The 19,090-nt window shown below is 40.1% G+C and overlaps 1 protein-coding gene and 1 long non-coding RNA gene across 4 annotated transcripts in view; one reads left to right on the top strand and one right to left on the bottom strand.

Moving 5' to 3' along the window:
• The first annotated feature begins 561 nt into the window (after nucleotides 1-561).
• LOC138022772 (protein patched homolog 1-like) overlaps nucleotides 562-19,090 on the top strand; it is a 54,803-nt gene continuing 36,274 nt past the window's right edge. The window contains exons 1-2 of one of the 2 annotated variants that reach the window (XM_068869719.1): nucleotides 562-706; nucleotides 18,393-18,585. In XM_068869719.1, coding sequence (XP_068725820.1) covers nucleotides 638-706; nucleotides 18,393-18,585 — 262 coding nt within the window. In that variant the 5' untranslated portion in view covers nucleotides 562-637. Of the gene's footprint in view, nucleotides 707-16,583; nucleotides 17,101-18,392; nucleotides 18,586-19,090 lie in introns of those variants that run through there. The other variant, XM_068869720.1, reaches the window with a different exon arrangement.
• LOC138022773 (uncharacterized) overlaps nucleotides 12,037-19,090 on the bottom strand; it is a 36,769-nt gene continuing 29,715 nt past the window's right edge. Inside the window, exons 4-5 of one of the 2 annotated variants that reach the window (XR_011126634.1) lie at nucleotides 13,996-14,571; nucleotides 12,037-13,465 (exon numbers count right to left, since the gene is read on the bottom strand). This is a non-coding gene — a long non-coding RNA (uncharacterized lncRNA). Of the gene's footprint in view, nucleotides 13,466-13,832; nucleotides 14,572-19,090 lie in introns of those variants that run through there. The other variant, XR_011126633.1, reaches the window with a different exon arrangement.

Below are 19,090 nucleotides of genomic sequence, written 5' to 3'. Positions count from 1 at the left end.
CTCAGGTCATAAGGACTTAAGCCTTTTTTTCTTTTTTTATCTTAACTGTGTTGAAACTTGACAAGCGACGTTTTCACGTTCAGGAAATTCTCTCACAACATCAACAAGATTAACTGGACATATTCGCCCTGCGACTTGGTTCCGGTTTGTTCTAGGGCCTCGAGTTACAGTCACCTTTTTTCGCAAAATTTTGAATCGCGAGTCTCAATTTTCTTCGAAAGAACTTGTTGATCAAAGGATTGCTAAAAATAATAACATATGGTTCTCTTGCAGTCGACAAAACCGACACGACCATAACAAATAACAAAAGAATTAACATTATCGAAACTTCACGAAATCATGTAAGCGTTGGGATTCGAATAGTGTTACATCTTCTGAAATGTTTTCCTTCGAAAACAAAAGAGGCTAAACATTTTGCAGCGCTATAGTATCTATTTTCAAAGTGACCTTGAAAGTGCGAGAGCCCCACACTTGAGGAGTGACATTCTCAATAAATGGACCTCAAGGAACGCGCATTTTAAATTTGATAGCGTCGATTAGTCGGTGAGAAAACAGCCAGTTCCTAATTTCATTCGCACCCTATAACTTGTCACGACACTCCTGCGCCATAGCGGGTGCTTTTTACGCAGCGTTCTCCATGCTACGAATCAAATTTAACGTCAAATCAACGGCAGGCAGACCCGACTTGTCACAAGAACAGACAGAGGTAATGCGAAATCAGATAAGCGACCAGTTATCACGAGAAAAAGCACCGTTCTGTTAGGAAAAGCAGCTATGTGTCGGGTAAAGTTTCAAGCGCTGAGCGATTTCTGAATTTAGCACGGCCCGCAGGCACAAACAAATCGCGCTTTTCCAACAAAATGGTGTGATCTTCTCAGAATTTTAAATGCAGATAATCGTAGATTTTGAAATCGTGAAGGATTTCGGCTATTTTAAACAATCAAAATCTAGCTTATCAGACCATTTGATCGCCAACGATTCCTGTAACGTGCCATTGGCTTACGATACAAATATTTTAACCCTTAATCCAGCTCTGAGTTCATTGATAAACTCCTCATTGCCGGCTACTGATCGATTTAAATTGAATTCTCGTCAACCGAGATTAACACAAGCTCCTTTATTTGGTTTTTGAAAAGGTCAATATGGTGTACTGTTTTTTTGGGCTTAAGGTATTTCTCAATCGTGTGAGGTATTTTAGAACCGTGGGTATCACTTTTTCCTCTCATCGCGGAAACATCTGTATAAAAATTTACCCTTCCATTACAAAGATAACAAGGAGTCGATGAACAGAAAACAAACTACTGAAATTGTTTGATCTTTTCTTTTGGACTCGAGCGAGAAATATCCTCATGAAATAATCCACGAAGGTTTTGAGGCTTGTAATCTTAGATACCTCGTGGCTTTAAGACTGTGAGGTTAACGTTCTCGCGCCGATTGATGCCCAATATCCGACCTTGTGGAAATTGCATTTCCTTTCGAGATGTTGAGGTCAACGTGGCCCCATATTCATACGATAATTGTTATCCAATCCTTGCTACAGTTTTGCAGTGACTACAAGTAAATCCATGGTCTGTTTCATGTCCCTTAATACTCGGCATATTGTAATGTTGTTGACAAAAGGGTATTTGTCATTTTAATTGAGTACGTAGAGAGAAGCGTTTTGGAAAGCAGAAGGTCCTTTGATATCACTGAAAAGCCTCTGACTTTATTAATGAAATCGGTTGCCCAAGACTGAGAACTGAAATGATTATATATAATAAACTGTATTGCGCTAGGAACTGAGTGAATTGTATTGGCAAGGAAACTTTTAAGTAATGATTGATGTATGGTACAATCGTTCAAATCATGGTCTACCCAAGGCAATTGAGCCGAGATGAAAGGGTTGACCGTGGAGTGTAACTACAATAGCATGGCAGATAATTTCGGAAAGGCTCTCGGCAGTTTTGATTAAAGTAACACGAAACCAAGGACTGACCATTGGGAAGCGTGTTTTTTTACTTGGGATTGAGCAATGGAAAAAGACTACCTAAGAAGGAGATTTTTCTTTCCTCGCTAGCATTGTCGACTACTGACAGAGGTCTGTCTGATAAAGAAGTACGTGCAAAGTTTCAGGACAAACCAAACTCTTCCTGTCGACTTATGGTCGTTTTCGCTTCCGTGGTCTGATAACACCGTTATTCTTCTCAAGATATTGAGTCAAGCCAGTCATATTTGCTAGAAGGTAGGATATCGGGTACTTTAGGTTCGCTTGATGAGCACCAAAAATTGAATGGAGAGCCAAGCTACTCTACATTTCCACTAGTTATCATTTTTATGGTTCAATCGAAGAATTAACTAATGCCGAATACGAATGCCCATGTCACGAAGTGCAAGGACGCATCCTTCGGTCCTCTGTATTGACTTGTTTGAAAATGCAATGTTGCCGATGTAATCGGAAGGTTTAATGTGACAAACAACCGAATTTGAATCGCGCCATAAAATACTCGGAAATCAAGGTCTGATAAACACTTGTGACGATCATTAACAAAGACGAAGTAAAGTCAGGATATCGGCTCAGAATGACTCAGAGAGATTTTGATGTTTGGATTGCGGCACTGTAAACCTCGCTTACCTCAGTCATGAAATACTCATCTTCGCTTATAATTTCCGCACCAGCGTTTATCGTGCTTTTTGAAAGTGATTGAAAGTAAAGCTTGATATCATAAGTGGACTAAATTACCGTCATAGCCAAGGAAAAACCCAGACCACTTTCGCGTTGAAACTGGACTTCTTGAGGACTTTCCCACGTTGCTGTTTATGAATGACCTTTTATGCTCTGTATCATGGTGGTTCTAACTTTTGAATTTGTAAGTGTCATCCTAAGCTGTGACCATTTAAATGAAAGTTATTAGGCAGTACTTTCCTGCCCTGATGTGGTGCTGTTTATGCTGTACAAGGTGGTTCTTACTTTTGAGTCTGTGGCTGTAATCCTGAGATCATGGTGACCATTCAAATAAAAGCTACTGAGCATTAGTTTCCTGTGGCGTTGTTTATGCTGCACGATGTGGTTCTATCTTTTGAGTCTGTGGTTGTAAACCTAAGGCACAGAAGTGTGACCATTTGAGCGGCATTTGAGCATCGCCTTCATTTGGCGCATGACACACATTACTTGGATTGTACCGAGCCAGGGTAACCTTGAAAACAAAACAGTAAATTTCAATTGATCTGTTACCGTTCTGGGCAAATCTGGGTTTAGGAAGGACGCCGCAATCTTTTTACATGTAATCCCAGTTATGACTCATTCCTGTCATTTGCAGACGGGAGAAGAACTCGTCCTAATGTGTAGCTATATGGAAGGTTGGCTTACACTGCATTTGTAACCACTGTATAGGCTTGATAATTCGCTATATCACCTCCCTGACGCAGTATCTTACTTACTCCACGAGCTTACCACCCCACAGGATACCTTTGATTCTACTTGCATCCCACCAACCGGGAATCTTCATTTCATCTTCATTTCATGTACAAAATCAGGTTACATATTAAGCGCTTTTGCCTGATCTTATTGAACTCAAAAACAAGATTGCAAAATTGAAAACATGCAACATCCACTCATATACCTAGGCTAATCGGTCAGTAAGAATACTGAGAGGAACTGAATTGCAATTTAGAACGGAGCAGTTTGGCTTCTCTGCGCTCGCTCAAAAATAGTCAAGATCAGTCTATAAAGTCAAGCAAAGTTCGTGTTCTCACACGCGCCACGCGATACAGCGTACAGAGCCTTAACATCCAAGGAATCATTCTAAATTTGGTAGGATTTCACATATTTATCTAAAAATCATGGAATAAATTGGGATAAAAGGACATCCGCATTGATAGAACATCGTGCTAAGTGCACTGTTGGGAATTTAGCCAAAAATGGTAGCGTGTATCAGCTGTTTCTATTGCTTTCATTGAAAACCACCCGTGGTTTAATTTAAAAAAAGACATTAAGCTAGTATTTCAGGAAGGAAATAAATGATTTATCGGTCGGGTGGTCGAGCAAAGACATTACATCCAATAAGTCCTAGTCGAATTTATTTTCCTGAACTATTAATGGCGCGAATAAATGTTGATCGAGCGAATCACACGATGGATCCTTTCATAAACTTGCTTCCGCTTTCTCTCATGTCACTTCCGGTGCGTCCGGAAGTGATTGCAAGGGATCATGTACGACCAATCTGTACTCTTCACTTTTTGTTCAAATTCATTCAATGATATTGTCTGAGCATCGTTTGCTTTCAGATTATTATAAATAAAGAGAAAGTTTCATTGGACTTACTGAATGAATTGGATCAAAATTCAAATATCGTTACTGACACTGTTCTGAAAACGAACCCTACATTGAGCAAAGGGTGGACAGGAGTTTCCGGTGAATGACCACCATTGTCCAATCGCATCTTTTCGGCCAACAGTCAATGAGAACTTGACAGAAGTGGCCTGCAGTTCAGACATATTTTCTGCATACTTTTCGCGTAATGCTCTACGGTAAATAGGACAGCAGTCAAATAATAATATTAACAATAACAATGAAATAAATTTAATAAACACTAACGACAACAACGAATAAATAAGATAAAAAATTATATGAGAATTACAAGCAATTGTCACTGAAGCTTTGTGCATGACATATAGTTTTAATAAAGTTTAACTTTAGCATTTTTCGTATTTATCAAAAGTGCTGACTTCATCTCCAGAAGATTAGGGATTCTTTTTCCGGCAAAATTTTGCAAGAATATCATTTTTCATTGGGTTAACTGGACGGAAGCATTAAACATTTTTCCTCAAGTGGAGCTATTCTGCGTCTTTAATTTTTTTTTTTTGGTAATTGCATATTTGCCCATTTACAACTATATTTAGGCAAATACGCGATTACCAAAGAAAAAAATTGAAGACGCAGACGACACAAACTTAAAGGTCTTCGCTGCCAACTGCGTCTCGACTCTCGAAATCCCGAGTTTCCGTTGATGCTATAATTTATATTTTATATCATTTGTATACGACGAATTTGCTCGAACAAGACATCGTGCGATAGACGATAACTCTTAGTTATCCTTGCAATTTTAAGCCTTTAACCTTTAAAAAAAAAACAGTAAGATATTATGCAATCAATAACGGAGAAATTCAGTTTCTGGAGGCAAAAGGCCATTATGAGCCTAAACATTTGTAAATTCTTAAGCAATATTGATCAAAGATTGTCCCGTATATCTTGCTCAAAGTAATAGAGATAATAAATTATGCAGTGCTATTCAACATTCATGGCTTATTTCCAGGCCGATCTGTTAGATTTTAATGCTCTTAAATTCTTATGGTGAATTAAGGATGGCGCAGCCATGAATCATGAATGTGGCCCGGATTCGACCTCCACATGTGGTTTAAGAGTTTGTTAGTTCTCTATTCGTCTCCAAGAACTTTTTCTCCGGGTACTACTCCGGGTTTTTCTCCGGTTTTCCCCTCTCCTCAAAAACCAACTTACGATTTGATATGAGTCGATTTGATCTCTACACAGTGTCCTTACAGTGTCCTAAGGTAGCGACCCCCGTGCTAAGTACAGTTGGCACTCAAATAAAGATATTATTATTATCATCATCATCATCATCATCATCATCATCATCATCATCATCATCATCATCATAAGTGTTCAGTTCATTAGCCTGCAAAGCAGGGGTATTTTTGTTTTGGTAAGAACTAATGGCCGACATCTTGGATATAGCAAGAATAATGGAGGCCTGAGGACAGTCAAAAAAAAATGCACTCGATGAGAGGAGGACAGAATGAAAAAAATAGCGGCCCATTACGAACTTCAGACCTTGAACAAGCGTCAGCCTATCAGTTCATGAGACTGTGTTTCTTCTTCAGGGGCCTACTCCAAACCTTGGACCTGGAGCACTTGGGAGTTTTGTAACTTGATAGATAGGACCTTCCGTAGAATGTGTACTGTTCTCATCAATGGTGTCTTTTAAGTTTCCCAGAGGTTAATGTTTCCTGGAATTTCTCTCATAAGCTTTTCTGCCGAACGCACCTACAACCACTGGGATTTTTTCTATTTTCATCTGCCACATTCTTGGAAAGCTTTTCGGAAACCTTGGTGGAGGTATTTTTATCAGAAGGTATAGCCACATCAATGAGAGTACATTTCTTATTCCGATTATCATTATCATTCGATTCGATTCTCTCCAGTTGTTCCACTGGGTAATGTTTGTTGTCTCTCAGCCACTCCCCGTAGCTTAGAGACACAACACTTTCCTTCACAAATGAATGAAGGGGATAGTTTCTAAAGAAACTGTGGGGCTGCGTCGGTGAGGAAGTAGTATACAAAAATTTGGTTTTATCTGATAAAACCAAACTTTCCGTAACAGGTGAGCAGTTCCAAGGATGGCCGATAATTGTACACTTCCAAGGAAGTCAGGTACATTAGCTTGCCAAACCAGATCTTTCCACCTTTTCACATGCTTACAAGAGCACCAATCACGATAGGTATTATTGTGACTTTCGAGGCTCCATGAATCCTTCTGATTTCCAATGCTAGTTCTTGGTACTTTTCAACCTTCTCCTCTTCAGTTCTGGTGATGTTCTGGTCCGCTGGCACAGCTATGTCAATAAGTGTCCATTTCTGTGTGTCTTTATGCACTAGAGTAATATCTGGTCGATTATGTTTCAGCACTTTGTCTGTGTAGATAGTCATGTCCCAGGAAATCCTCACTTCTCCATTTTCTGCGGTTGGCAAGGGTTGATGGTCATACCATAAGTGTACCCGCAGGGCTACCTTGTCGTGGCGCTTATAATACTCTCTCTGGTAAATTTCCTTGACATATACAGTTTTGCAAGCATTCTTGCAATCTTGTCGGTTTCTTAAACCAGAACCCCTGAACAAGATCGGGGCCGGCTGCCTTCCAGTTTGCAATCTTGCTCACTCCATTTCTAATATCCTCCACAGTGATGCTGATATCTTCTTGCACCTCTGTTGTACTGAGCTCCACCTCTATATCCTCTAGCCAAGATGCTCCCTCATTGTGACCGACTTCGTCTGACCAGATGTTGCTCCAGAAGGAGGTTGCTTCTGTGTGATCAGGTAACACCGTTTCTCCTCGTTCCTTTCCATTTAGTGTTGTGTAGAACAGCTTCTGATTGGTTAACAGGTGGTTCTGTTTGAACTGCTGACATCTGTCGTCGTATCTTTTGATCTTAACTCCACCTGCCTTGATCTTGTTTCAACATACCTGAGACATACAAAGTGCCTCTTTCCTCAACGTGATATTTTCTTTTCAACCTTTCCCTCTCTCTTTGTTTCAGTCTCATGTTTCCTCTTCGGACTTCCTCAATCTTGCTCAGGTCTTTTCGCCAAGTTTCGATATTCCCCTTAATCCTTCTCTTCTCGAATGGCTCTTCAGTTCTTCTCCCTTTCCTCCCTTCTCCCTTATTATTATTATTTTATTATTATTATTATTTTATTATTATTATGATTATTATCATTATTATTATCGCAGCCAAAAGATGAGCTCAAGGCTAACTTTCAGGCTAAATTCAAACACTTTTTGAGGGTGGTCGGAGAAAACGTTTGCAGAAAAAAGTTTGAATGTAATTTAAAACGAAAAAAACAAGAGTTAATACCAATTTTTGGAGGAAATTGGAAAAGCTTATAAACATTGCTTTTTCAAATTATGATACTTTCGTCCATAACAGCATCCCAACCCAGGGGAGACAGACCGGCCACACTGCCTACCCGACCAAGGGAAAAAAGTAATTAGCCAATATCAGAATACCATAATATTTTTTGTTTGTCCCTGTAAAATTTTTGCATAAGCATTGTTTCCAGTTTCTCTTGGGACCATTAAAAGTCCCAAAAGAAAATAAAGCAATGCTTATGCAAAATGCTTGAGGCACAAGCAAAGAGCATTATGGTATTTTTGATATTGGTTAACAGGTTTTGGATAGCTTCCCTCTTATTGGCGAGAATTCAGAGAATTCAGCATACTAAAAATATCTTATGGGCTCACTTTACAGGAACACCAATGCAATCGTATTTATTCCCCTCTTCCTCATTTTATGGAATACACACCTCTCCTCAAATCACTCAAATAACTTTATCAAAAGGAGATATGATTTACTTTTGAGTCATGAAATTGTTTCCAATTTCATTCCTCTAAGATCACCCTGGGTTCAGGCCTGTCTGATTCTTACGACCTGACCAAGACTGACATAGGGTTGATTGACTCGTTCCGAGTAGCGTTTGCAGTCCTTTCCACCTCACTGTCAATTTCTTACAACGGCTCTCGCGACTGGTTCAGAAAAAACTCAAAGGAAACAACGGGGCCTGCACCTGTGAAATTTAAGCTTTAAAGCGCTGAGTGGTATCAGGAGTCTCTTCCCATAATCGTTAATGCTCTGCGCATATGACAGTTTCCATGTGAGACTTTACCGAATCGAAAACGGAAACTGCAAGAGCTCTTTACTACATTTCCCAACAGTCCGCTTAACCAAGAGGGGAATAACGGCTGGTCACCCAAAAGATATTGCAAACTTTAGCCGCACTTTGTGTACTTAATCAACAGGCTCCTTAGTTTCTATTATTTGAAGTGACAATTTACTTATGGCTGGTCTCATATTTCAAACTGACAAAGAGCATAGTGTATCACACTCCCTTGTCACTTGCTGTCAAAGATTGAATTGTTGCTTAAAAAGAAACAGTATCTGTTTGTCACTAGCAAGAAAGGAAGAAAGTGTATACATTCAGCTTAGGTGACCAAAGAAGAGCCTTTCATGAGGAAAGTTGTTTTTTTTTTTATGTCAAAGCATTCAAAGACGTTGCAGTGGAACCCTTCAAAAATTCAAGACTCGATTGAGACTCGAACCTATGACCGAGTGATAGCTCTGAATATTCATTTTCAATGCGAGGTGTCAAGTTCTTCTTGCTTTATCTGGTTGATTAACTCGCTGGCGAAATGTTAGCCCAGAAGAAATAAAATGGTTTCTCCGCTTTTTGGAGGTTTTCACGTGACGTCACGCCGCCATACTGGTGGACGAAAACAAAAGATCTTTATTAGCTTCTTTTGTACGTCCACCAGAAGTCGTACATTTCTCTATTGTTATTGGTGTTCCTAGGGGTTGGTTGAAAACATACTGATGTTAATTCCGGCAACTGAGTAATTCTCTTCTTCCACTAGTTAAAAAAATCACTTTATTAACTTAAGTCTCATGCTAGCAGAGCTGAACACATGTGCTCCTCTTATTGAGGAAACTAAAAGTCGAATCATTTGTTGGTATTTCATGATGGAAGAACCTGAGTACTCGGAAAAAAATTACGGGAAGGGAGCTAGCAGACAACTAGCACATTCAATACTTACAAATGAAGCCGAGTCTGGGAATATGAAATCTTGAGCACATAGGTACCATGCGAGCAGTTGGCTTCCCGACAGAAAAACCACTGCGAGCAACCGTTAGTTTCTTCGAGCGAGTGAGCCGCCGTCCAGCGCCATGGACGAATAAATTAAATTTGAACCTGTAAAACAAGGTATTAATCTTGTTTTAGCGCTTGCGCCTGCGTTCAGCTACGTAACTGCTGCGTTTGGGTGAGCCTGCTGTTTAGTAATTCTATATTTGTCCCGCGAAAAAAGAAGTGACGTCAAATGCATCACGTGGGGTGTGAGGTATTTCGCACATGCTCGATGGAAAATCAAACGGTTGCTTGCAGTGGTTTCTCGGCTCTCGGGAAGCATAGGAGAAACCAACTGCTCGCAGGGTAGCACATAGGTGGAACGAGGCCGGCGTTCTCAAACCTCTGTTTCTGTCTTACTCTCGCTCGTGTTAGCTTGATTTTTTGGGGTAACTTTTTTTGGAGTTCATTTTCAAAACTGATGTCAGTTCAAAAAGTGCGGTAATTGTCAGTCGCAAAATAATCACATTTTCGGATACCAGCCACAGATTTTTTAAAACATAACGAGATCAGCATGATTACACCCACTACCCCCCAAAGGTATGAACCAATTTTAGAGCTTAAAAATCTGCACCACTGAAAAGTACTGCTCAGTACCCAATATTTTATGATTTGCACTCGCACACGCAAAAGAAAGAATTACCTTGCACAGCATGATAAACAGCACCACAGGAAAGTACTGCTCAGTAGCTTTCATTTGAATGGTCACACTTTAGGATTACACCCACAGAGTCAAGAGATAGAACCACCTCGTACAGCATAACAAGCCGCACCACAGGAAAGTACTGCTCAGTAGCTTTCATTTGAATGGTTACACTTTAGGATTACACCCACAGAGTCAAGAGATAGAACCACCTCGTACAGCATAACAAGCAGCACCACAGGAAAGTACTGCTCAGTAGCTTTCATTTGAATGGTCACACTTTAGGATTACACCCACAGAGTCAAGAGATAGAACCACCTCGTACAGCATAACAAACAGCACCACAGGAAAGTACTGCTCAGTAGCTTTTATTTGAATGGTCACATTCAAACCTGGTTATTCAAAGACCTAAGGTTGTGGCTTTTGTTTCGAAAGAACTTTTATTTTAGTAAACATTTGCCTTCTTTACTTTCACATGAAACTCACTAAACCATCGAGTTAAAAGGATGAATTTTAAAAGGTCAACAGAGGTCTTGCCATCACCTGTAAAATAATCTTAGCAACGTTTCACTTTTTTTTCTTACGGGGAAATTAAACAAGAAAGTTTTTGTTTGCAAAAAGAGGCACTTGTGAAACTGAGATCTTTCGAATGCGAAATATGAGTTTTACAATCCTCTCAGTCACAGTTTTATTTTCTGCGGCTATGGGATTACCGTCTCTATGAAAATAATGGAGAGATCTAGAGACCACGGAATGGTCGAAAAGTTGTTCATGGCGGCGATGAAATGATACTGAACAAATTCAACAGAACACGCAATTGCAATGGAAGGCATGCTGTTGATCTAAAAATAGAGTGACTTTTTGGACAGAAGTCTTTTTATCACGGTCTCGTGTATGACTAATGACCTCCAGATCCAAGACAATGTCACGCAGAGTAATGAAGTCTGCTTTGCAGCAGATTAATGGAACGAGTTTCATTACAGTGACTTTTCATTGTCCCGCACGTTTCTAGTTTCTGATATTATATGGGAAGGAATAAGAACTCTGAAAATGCCTATTCGAGACGTTTCAATGTATGACTGACATATTATCGCGTTTAACATTTCATCGGATTGACAATGATGGGCCGAAATTTAAAACAGCTTGAACAAACAACCCACGCAGCCATCGTCGGAGAGCAACAATGTTGCTACATTGGAGGCATAGTGAATCCTATCTTACATTTGCCTTTTAGAGACAAAAAAGACAAAATTCCTTCAGTGATTGTTCTATTGCTAATCCTGACCGCCCAGCGATGGATTATCAGGGACAAAAACAAATTTCGATTCCTCCTCAACAACATTCCGATTTGAGTGCCAACACAGTAAATCAGGAAAAGCTTAAGAAGCTGTCCCTTAAAACTCATGTTGTTTATCGACTTTCGGTGTTCTCCACCTCAAACACGCGCCTACTCTTTCTCTTGCTTTTGTGTCTGCAAGCGAAAGTTCCAGGTGATACCAATCTGACTGTATTCTGGGAGCAAAGCAAAATTCGCAATCTCCTAAATGCCATATCATGAATGTTATGCTAAGAAGGAAGAGACAATTTTTTTATTTGAAATTTCCGAGGACATACCTATCTTGGAAACTGAAGGGTGCAAACCAAGTGTTGCCCCGCCCATCCATGGGAAAATGAAAATTATAATCGCAAACTGTTATTGTCAAATGGTTAGCTTTGGTTAGCTTCTTAAAGTCAACATTAGGAGCAATTATTTCGGTAATTATCGTAGGGGTAAAGACGTCAAACGAGAATCTCTGCTAGTATACTGGAGTTACTGTGAAGTTGGACTTTGACCAGGCTAGAGAAGTACTTGAATAAAGTTCAAAATTTGTTTTTTTTCCTGACTTTTAAGTTTCAACATATTATAAGAATGTTCTCGCGTGTCAGTTGATAAATGGAACACTTTCCTCTGCTCTGATTTATTTTGCCTTCATTGTGTTTTTAGCGGCGAAAACAACAAGCTTTTAGTTTGGAACAATAAGACGGATTATTTATACACAAAAATTCTGTTTTGATGTAAAATGTGCTGTATACTTTAATATGAACGTTTATAGACCGTATTCATAAACGGCGGCCAGTAAATTATTCTTTTGTCTATGTGCTAATCCTCCTCACTTTGGAGCAAAAATTCTTTTGAATTGGTTCGTGCTAACGAGGCTAGTGAGGATGATTAGCATAAAAACAAAAAAAATTGTATTACTTAGCATTGCCACCGCATTGCATTACAACATGGCCGCCGTTACGTCGGGTGAAAACCCCCAATAGCAACTTGACCTTGAAAGTAAAAGGAAGGCAAAAGAAAATACGTAACGCGGGCGTCACAAGTTTTGTTTAAAAACGCCGTAGAAATTAGTTAGTGTTCGTTTGTATTGGTCTAAATACAACTTATTACTGCTCGATTCATGTCATCATCCGCGCTTCGGATTTACGCCAGTATCAAGGAAGAGAAGCAGCGAACATTTACACTCGAGACACACTCCTCATCCCGAATGTTCGCCACGCGATGCCGGGGAAGTATCGAGCGATTGATGCAGTTTCAGACAGATGCAAAGGCCAGCTAAAGGAAAGGAACTTTATTTAAGTGTCAAGTCGTCTAGCGCTGGAGCACTAATAGGGGAAACAGTAAACTGAAATCAACAAATTAACGCAAATCAAATCAAATGTTGGTTTTTGAGGAAGGGGAAAACCGGAGTATCCTAACACCTCCTGGTGCAGAGTAGAGAACCAGCAAGTCAACCCACATATGACGCCGAGTCTGGGAATCGAACCCTGGCCCTAACATTAGTGGGTGGCGAGTGCTGTCACCACTGCCCCATCCCTGCACCTGATGTGCCATTTGAAAGTGATTGATAGTCAGGCGTGGTACCCGTTGTCGTGTTAGGACTGGTTGCTTGTTAGTGGTTGTTGGAGAGGAGTAAATTAACCTGAAGACTATGGTCTCGTCAGTTGTAACAAAGAGGCAAGTAGTACAGCAGCGCCTCCCCGATCTCGAAGTGACATCAGTTCTCATTGCTGTGATGGTTGGTCACTGTTGGGATAGTAACTCCCATTTCGCTTCTCTGTGGGCATCTGAACTGCAGCAAGATTTCACCCTTCCTCTCCAAGTGTTGATTTATTGTGAGTTGTCCCTCTACTCTTGAATTTGGGCTTCTCTACACAAAGCCGGCGTGAGCCCCATTCTCGGCGGCAACTGGAGCCATTTTCCCAAACCAGTGATTGTCGTCTCTCTGAGTTGCACATATCTCCTGCCTAATTTAGTCCCGAAGGCGCACTGCCGCTCGCGGATCGTGTTTTCAGATTGTATTTGCAGAGTTTACCACACCAAAGTTTCCCTGTCGTTCAAGAGATGGTGAACTTTATCCGGTTAATGTCAACAAAATATGGTATATCACAGCCCGCGAGCAAATATACATGTGTGCTAATTCGTATTTAGCTGTAGTAATATGAGATTTTTCCTGATAGAAATGTGGAAAATGTTTCACAAGGAAGGCCATGCCATAAAATTCTCCACGGTAGCACCATCCGCATCGTTGTTTTCCAACGGACTTGTGCCCCCCCCCCCCCCCTCCCCCCCCCCCTCCTTCCCTCTGGGGAATTCAGGATATATATACAAGGTTGATATAAGACATAACAATTCCCTGGATAAACGTAACTCTATGAAGATTCCAAAGGACCAAGAAGAGAACTGGAGAATTAACGTATAACAACAGAATTGTGAGTAATTAATGGAAACTTGTCGTTTTCCAGCTAAACAAATGAATGAAGGGGGTAGTTTCTAAAGAAACTGTGGTGCTGCGTCGGTGGGGAAGTAGTATACAAAAATTTGGTTTTATCAACGGAGTTGATAATGTAAATTGCCTACCGTATAGAATTCTAAAAGCTGACGTTTCGAGCGTTAGCCCTTCGTCAGAGCGAATCCTGTACTTGTCTCCCCCTTTAAGATAAACCATAATTATGATGGGAATTTACTGCAATAATAAAGCTCTTGAAAACTATATAAATAATCTAGAGTAGTCATGTACAGTTGAACGCATCAGTGATCATCATCATAAACGTCAGCATTACTTTTTTGATACTGCTTGATAAAGTCATGATGCCTGAACAACTAGATACTAGACCCAACTACTGTCCATTATTCGTGAAAGCTGCCTTGTTCAACAAAGATTTTTAGAAAATGGAAAGACCATGTTGGTTAAGCCTGCGCGGGAAGCGTTTCCGTTGGGTTTCACAGACCTCTCTTCATTTTTGCTCGGTCAAAACATCGAAAAAAACCCGCTTCGCATATTACTCTTCTGTGCCTCACGGAAACGCTTGCTACGCAGGCGAAGATAGTTCTCTTGGCAAATCTTTGCTGGTGACATCGGCTTTTTCCTTGATGTTCCTCGTGGAGCTAAAACTAGTAGCCGGAATGATATGCTCAGTGACCACGACAGGTTTCCTACACAGGAAAGAAACAGAAAAAAGCCTTAAGATTTGGTGTCAAATTTTTCTTGTATGTAACAAAACAGATGGTATCTTGGTCTTTTGTAAGCACCTTTGGTCTGTGCATTTCGAAAACAGACATCAACATCACCAATAAAATTCAATTTATTACACACCGGGTGTCACTGACACATTTCATTTCTAACATGAGAAAGACAAATTGACTTTAAGCGTAAAATATCGAAAGTGGGCGGAGTACTAGTACTTCTGTCATCATCCTCATCATCATCATCATCATTATTATCATCATCATTATTATTATGTATATAGGTTTTTCTTACGAGTATTAAAATAGTTATTATTTTAAAAAAATATTATTATTGTTATTATTTACTTATTTAACATGCAACTGCATTAAACAGGTAGTTATTATTATTATTATTATTATTATTCAAGCAGGTATGTTCATTGTTGAACCAAAGCTAGGAGCCTTAAATTGTCTGTGGTCATCACGAAAGGACTATTATTTTGTACAGCCCGGAAAAGGAACCCTTTTTCCTGAATTTCAAGGACTCAATTAAACGTTCTCGAAAATGTATGATGCAACGACACAATATTTTATATTCCCTGCTAGCAGTGGTCTCTTACGGCGACAAATTATTTGTACCCGTGAGAGACCTCTGCTATTAGAGAATATTTCATATTACAGCCTCGTGTAAATGCCATGCTTGCGGTGACAAGGCCAAAAATAGGTTATCTGTTTACAGGACTCAAAAAACAAAGTCGTTTTCATCCTTGAGCACATAGACCTTTTGAAGTATTTTGTGTCTGAAAATAAACCAGTTAACATTTAACTAACACAAAAAAAGTGGGACCATGAAAGTATATTCTATGGTGAAATTGAAGCCTCCTAAATATATCTAAAACCGCAACTGCTCATGAGCTGTGCGGTTTTCGCTACTTCAATACGTCGCGATCCTCAAGGTCGTAGACTAATAGGCTATTGATGAAGTGGAAAGGAATCTCAAAAAGAAATGCGTGTCGCGCTGGTGTTACATAATTCCGCACGTTTTTCAGTCGGACTCGGTTAAGTCAGTCGGTGTAGGGCTTAAATACATTGTGTCCGGAGCATTCGATTCTGTAGGTCTCCTTTGAGGAATCTATCGACAGTCTAGAGAGCAATTCCAATCATAATATTAACACAAACAACATAACGCTCTGCAAAATTTCAACAGATTGCAAATGGAAGCGACTTCGACGCCACAAAGTCTGTGAATGTTGCTTGAGTGGCATCATTTTCTGCAATGGCTGCGCAATGAAAAGCATCACTGATAACATGGGTGTCTTTAATTTCCAGTAAATATGTTTAAAAGCGAGAACACTCTCAGCAATAGACGGGATCGACTTTCACTTCCCATTGACACCGCGTTAAAACGAATACATACGCGGGTCAAAATTATGTTTTTCACGGAAAATTTTCACGACGGAAATGGCTGATAATGGCCTGTTAAACCCTTGAATGCGCAAAGTTGCATGCGGTCCTGCCGCTTTGAGGCATAAAAGGTATTTAGGGACAATGCGAGCCCATCTCAAAACGATTATCTGGCTGTAAAAGGAGCCAACATAAAGTATCTGACGTTAATTGATAGGGGTCCGGAAATAGACTTGTTCGAGGCAAAAAAAAAATCCTCTTGCACCTGTCACGTGACTCCAAATGCCACTTGCTGGTCAAAATAAGATGATTTTTGTTTTTCAAGTTATTTATTCCCATTGAGTTAACAGGTTTGCTCTAAATCGTCGGCGGAATCTTCTAGTGAAGATTTTGCTCAGGAAAGAATTAATAAAGTGTGTTTGTCGGAAAATCACAACTTGAAGAACGCGTATTTTGTGGAATGAATGCATTCCGGCGAATGTCGAATAACCGCAGATTAATTTTTGTTGAATTAATATTTACTCTTCCATCGGGATTCTTCAGCAGAACGTGATTTATTTTGAAAGTCAACTTCAATCGGAGTTCTTCATTACAAAGCTTTTAGTGGCGATGTTGTTGGTCTAGCTTTCGGATGGCTCGAGATAACACGAGGCCCAATAATGCATGCCTGTGTGCCTGTGTGTGGTCTTCCTAAGAATGGATACGATTGGTCAATCACGAGCCATCAATGGTGACGTTAAACTGGGAGCACTGATTGAGGATTAGCTTTCACAAAAAGAATGACAATTGAGGATCGATTTTCATTTTGCAAACAGAGGGAATGTGCCTTTTGCGAGCGGTTGAATGGCTATTAATATGGATTATGTCTTGAGAACGCCATGTTTTCGGGTTGTGGTGTGTTCTTTGCGATCAAGACACTCCGCCATTTAGAATTCCAAGTCTTTTCTGCCTTCCTTCAGGACAGCACGAGCACGCCTTGAAAAGGATCAAAGAGTCGGAGTTATTCATACGCACCCGCGTGCTTAACCAGCTTTTTTTCCACTGCTCGATATGAGCTATTTTGCGGCGAGTATCTCCATTTGGGCAAAAGATGGACTTCGAGAAATCGACCAGGTAAACAAATATTAATAATCCAACGCTATTTAGCAGGGCAGTCTGCTCTCATATTGAGCATGAATCGCCCGAATCATGTGTTCTCTGGCCTTCCGTCTTGTTTACATTACCTTTGCGAAGGCTTGGCGTCGAACATACAGGAACTGCCTCTAAACGAATGCTTCAACGTGACGAATTGACACCAACGGTGCATTACAAAATTACTGACTTCCTTTTCATAAACGGCCGGTGCCAAATCGGCATCGCGTCTTCCTTGTATATAATCACACATAGCGGTCTGTTACTTTTGCATTCAAAACCCTCGAAGAACCACTTGCCTTACGATTTGCCACCAGGGAGGTCGTTACCGTCTTTTTACGGCGTATTGACCTTTTGCAGTTTTAATGCGACTTAGGAGAAATTTTGTCCTTGCGGAAGTTTGGCCAACCTTACGCAAATTACGATGTACAGAAATTTTAACCTGATACCTTTTAAGCAAGGCAGGTAATCTTTCGATATTTCATGGCAACGTGCGTTTTGTGGTTAGACCTCTTATAGGACGTCCGCTCTGAGACGGCCCACGTTAGGACTTCGATACGCAGATATATAAAATCCGGCATTGCGAGTTTTTTGTGCTTCTTTTTGGAGCCTAAATTTCTGTTTATTTTCGACGATTTGTTCTTTGTCGTACTTTGTTTTTGCATCGGCGCCGGAATAACTTCCCCTGTGTTGGCGGCGTGCTTTTTCTGTTCAACAGTAGAGATAAGAGTCGCCCACCGACGTACAACTTACGACAGTAGTTACATTCTCGAAATCTGTTACGAATTTCGCATTGTCCAGAACACGCAAATCCCTGTTAATACGTCGGCTCGGAATGGCAAGATCAAAAAGGTTTAAGCTAATATCACGCAAGAAATTTTAAAGTAATGATCTTTTTTATGTAATGGTTGCACAAACCTCGCCCTTCCTGACTTGATGCTTGTTATGTTTTTAAAGACTTGGCAGTCTTGTCAAAGATGGGTGGTCCAGCGAACACGTGCTGTTTTTCTTTGCTTTCGTACACAAAGGAAAGATGGAAAAATAATCGGGAAAGATGAAAATTATCTAGATGGAGACCTTTTCAGTTCGTACAAATGTTACAATCCGTGCAATTAAAGCTGACGAAATGAACAAACCAACAAACTGCAACTGCACTCAGTTGGCTAATCTCTGCGATCTTTAGACACGGAAAAATTAAAATCATTGTAAAACTAAAAAAGTTCCCGTTGATACATTCTGAAAGGTTGATAAATAAATTTAATGTTGTTTTCCAGGGCCATGCCAGAGGTAATAGGAAAGCTTTGCTCGTGCGCTCGGCAATTCAGAGTGTTCTCAGAAAATTTGGTGGGGTTGCCCAACGGCATTGTGGAAAAGTGATCATGGTTGGTTTTATTCCTCTGATCGTCTTTGCGTTTGGACTGACGAGAGCAAAACTGGAAACGGATGCGGAGAATTTGTGGATTGAAGGTATGGAGGTCTCATATCGGTTTGTTTTTAGAGCCTAAGGGTAACCACTGAGGCAAAGTGCGGTTCTTTTGCTGCAGTTGGAAGATAAAAGCAGTGTTGAAAAGTATGCTGTGCGACTCAGGGGCTTTAACGCAAATAACCAGTCAATCTCGTTGTGTTCCTTGTACAATTAAGTTAACTTTCATTTGAGATGGATACTATTATTTCTTGACAGCTTATCAAACCAGAAATTTTCACCCTCAGATATAATAGTTCTAATCAGGTTGAGAGTAGCAAATTTCAGCTGTATGTAAAATTTGAATGGCTAGGGACTGAAATTTATCTCTAGAGACAAATTATTCTGTGCAACATAAAAAATAGGAAAGACGTGTCATTGGAATGGTCAGACTTCACATTTGAAGGATTTCTGCCACAAACTTAAAATATAAGACTACCATGTACACATTGTAAACAACACTACTGGAGAGCATTTGCGAGAGTCTTTCACTTTGTCACACATGATTCT

Source organism: Montipora capricornis, chromosome 11 (genome assembly GCF_036669925.1).
Source record: "Montipora capricornis isolate CH-2021 chromosome 11, ASM3666992v2, whole genome shotgun sequence".
Classification (NCBI taxonomy): Eukaryota; Metazoa; Cnidaria; class Anthozoa; order Scleractinia; family Acroporidae; genus Montipora; species Montipora capricornis.
This window is presented reverse-complemented; position numbering and strand designations above follow the sequence as displayed.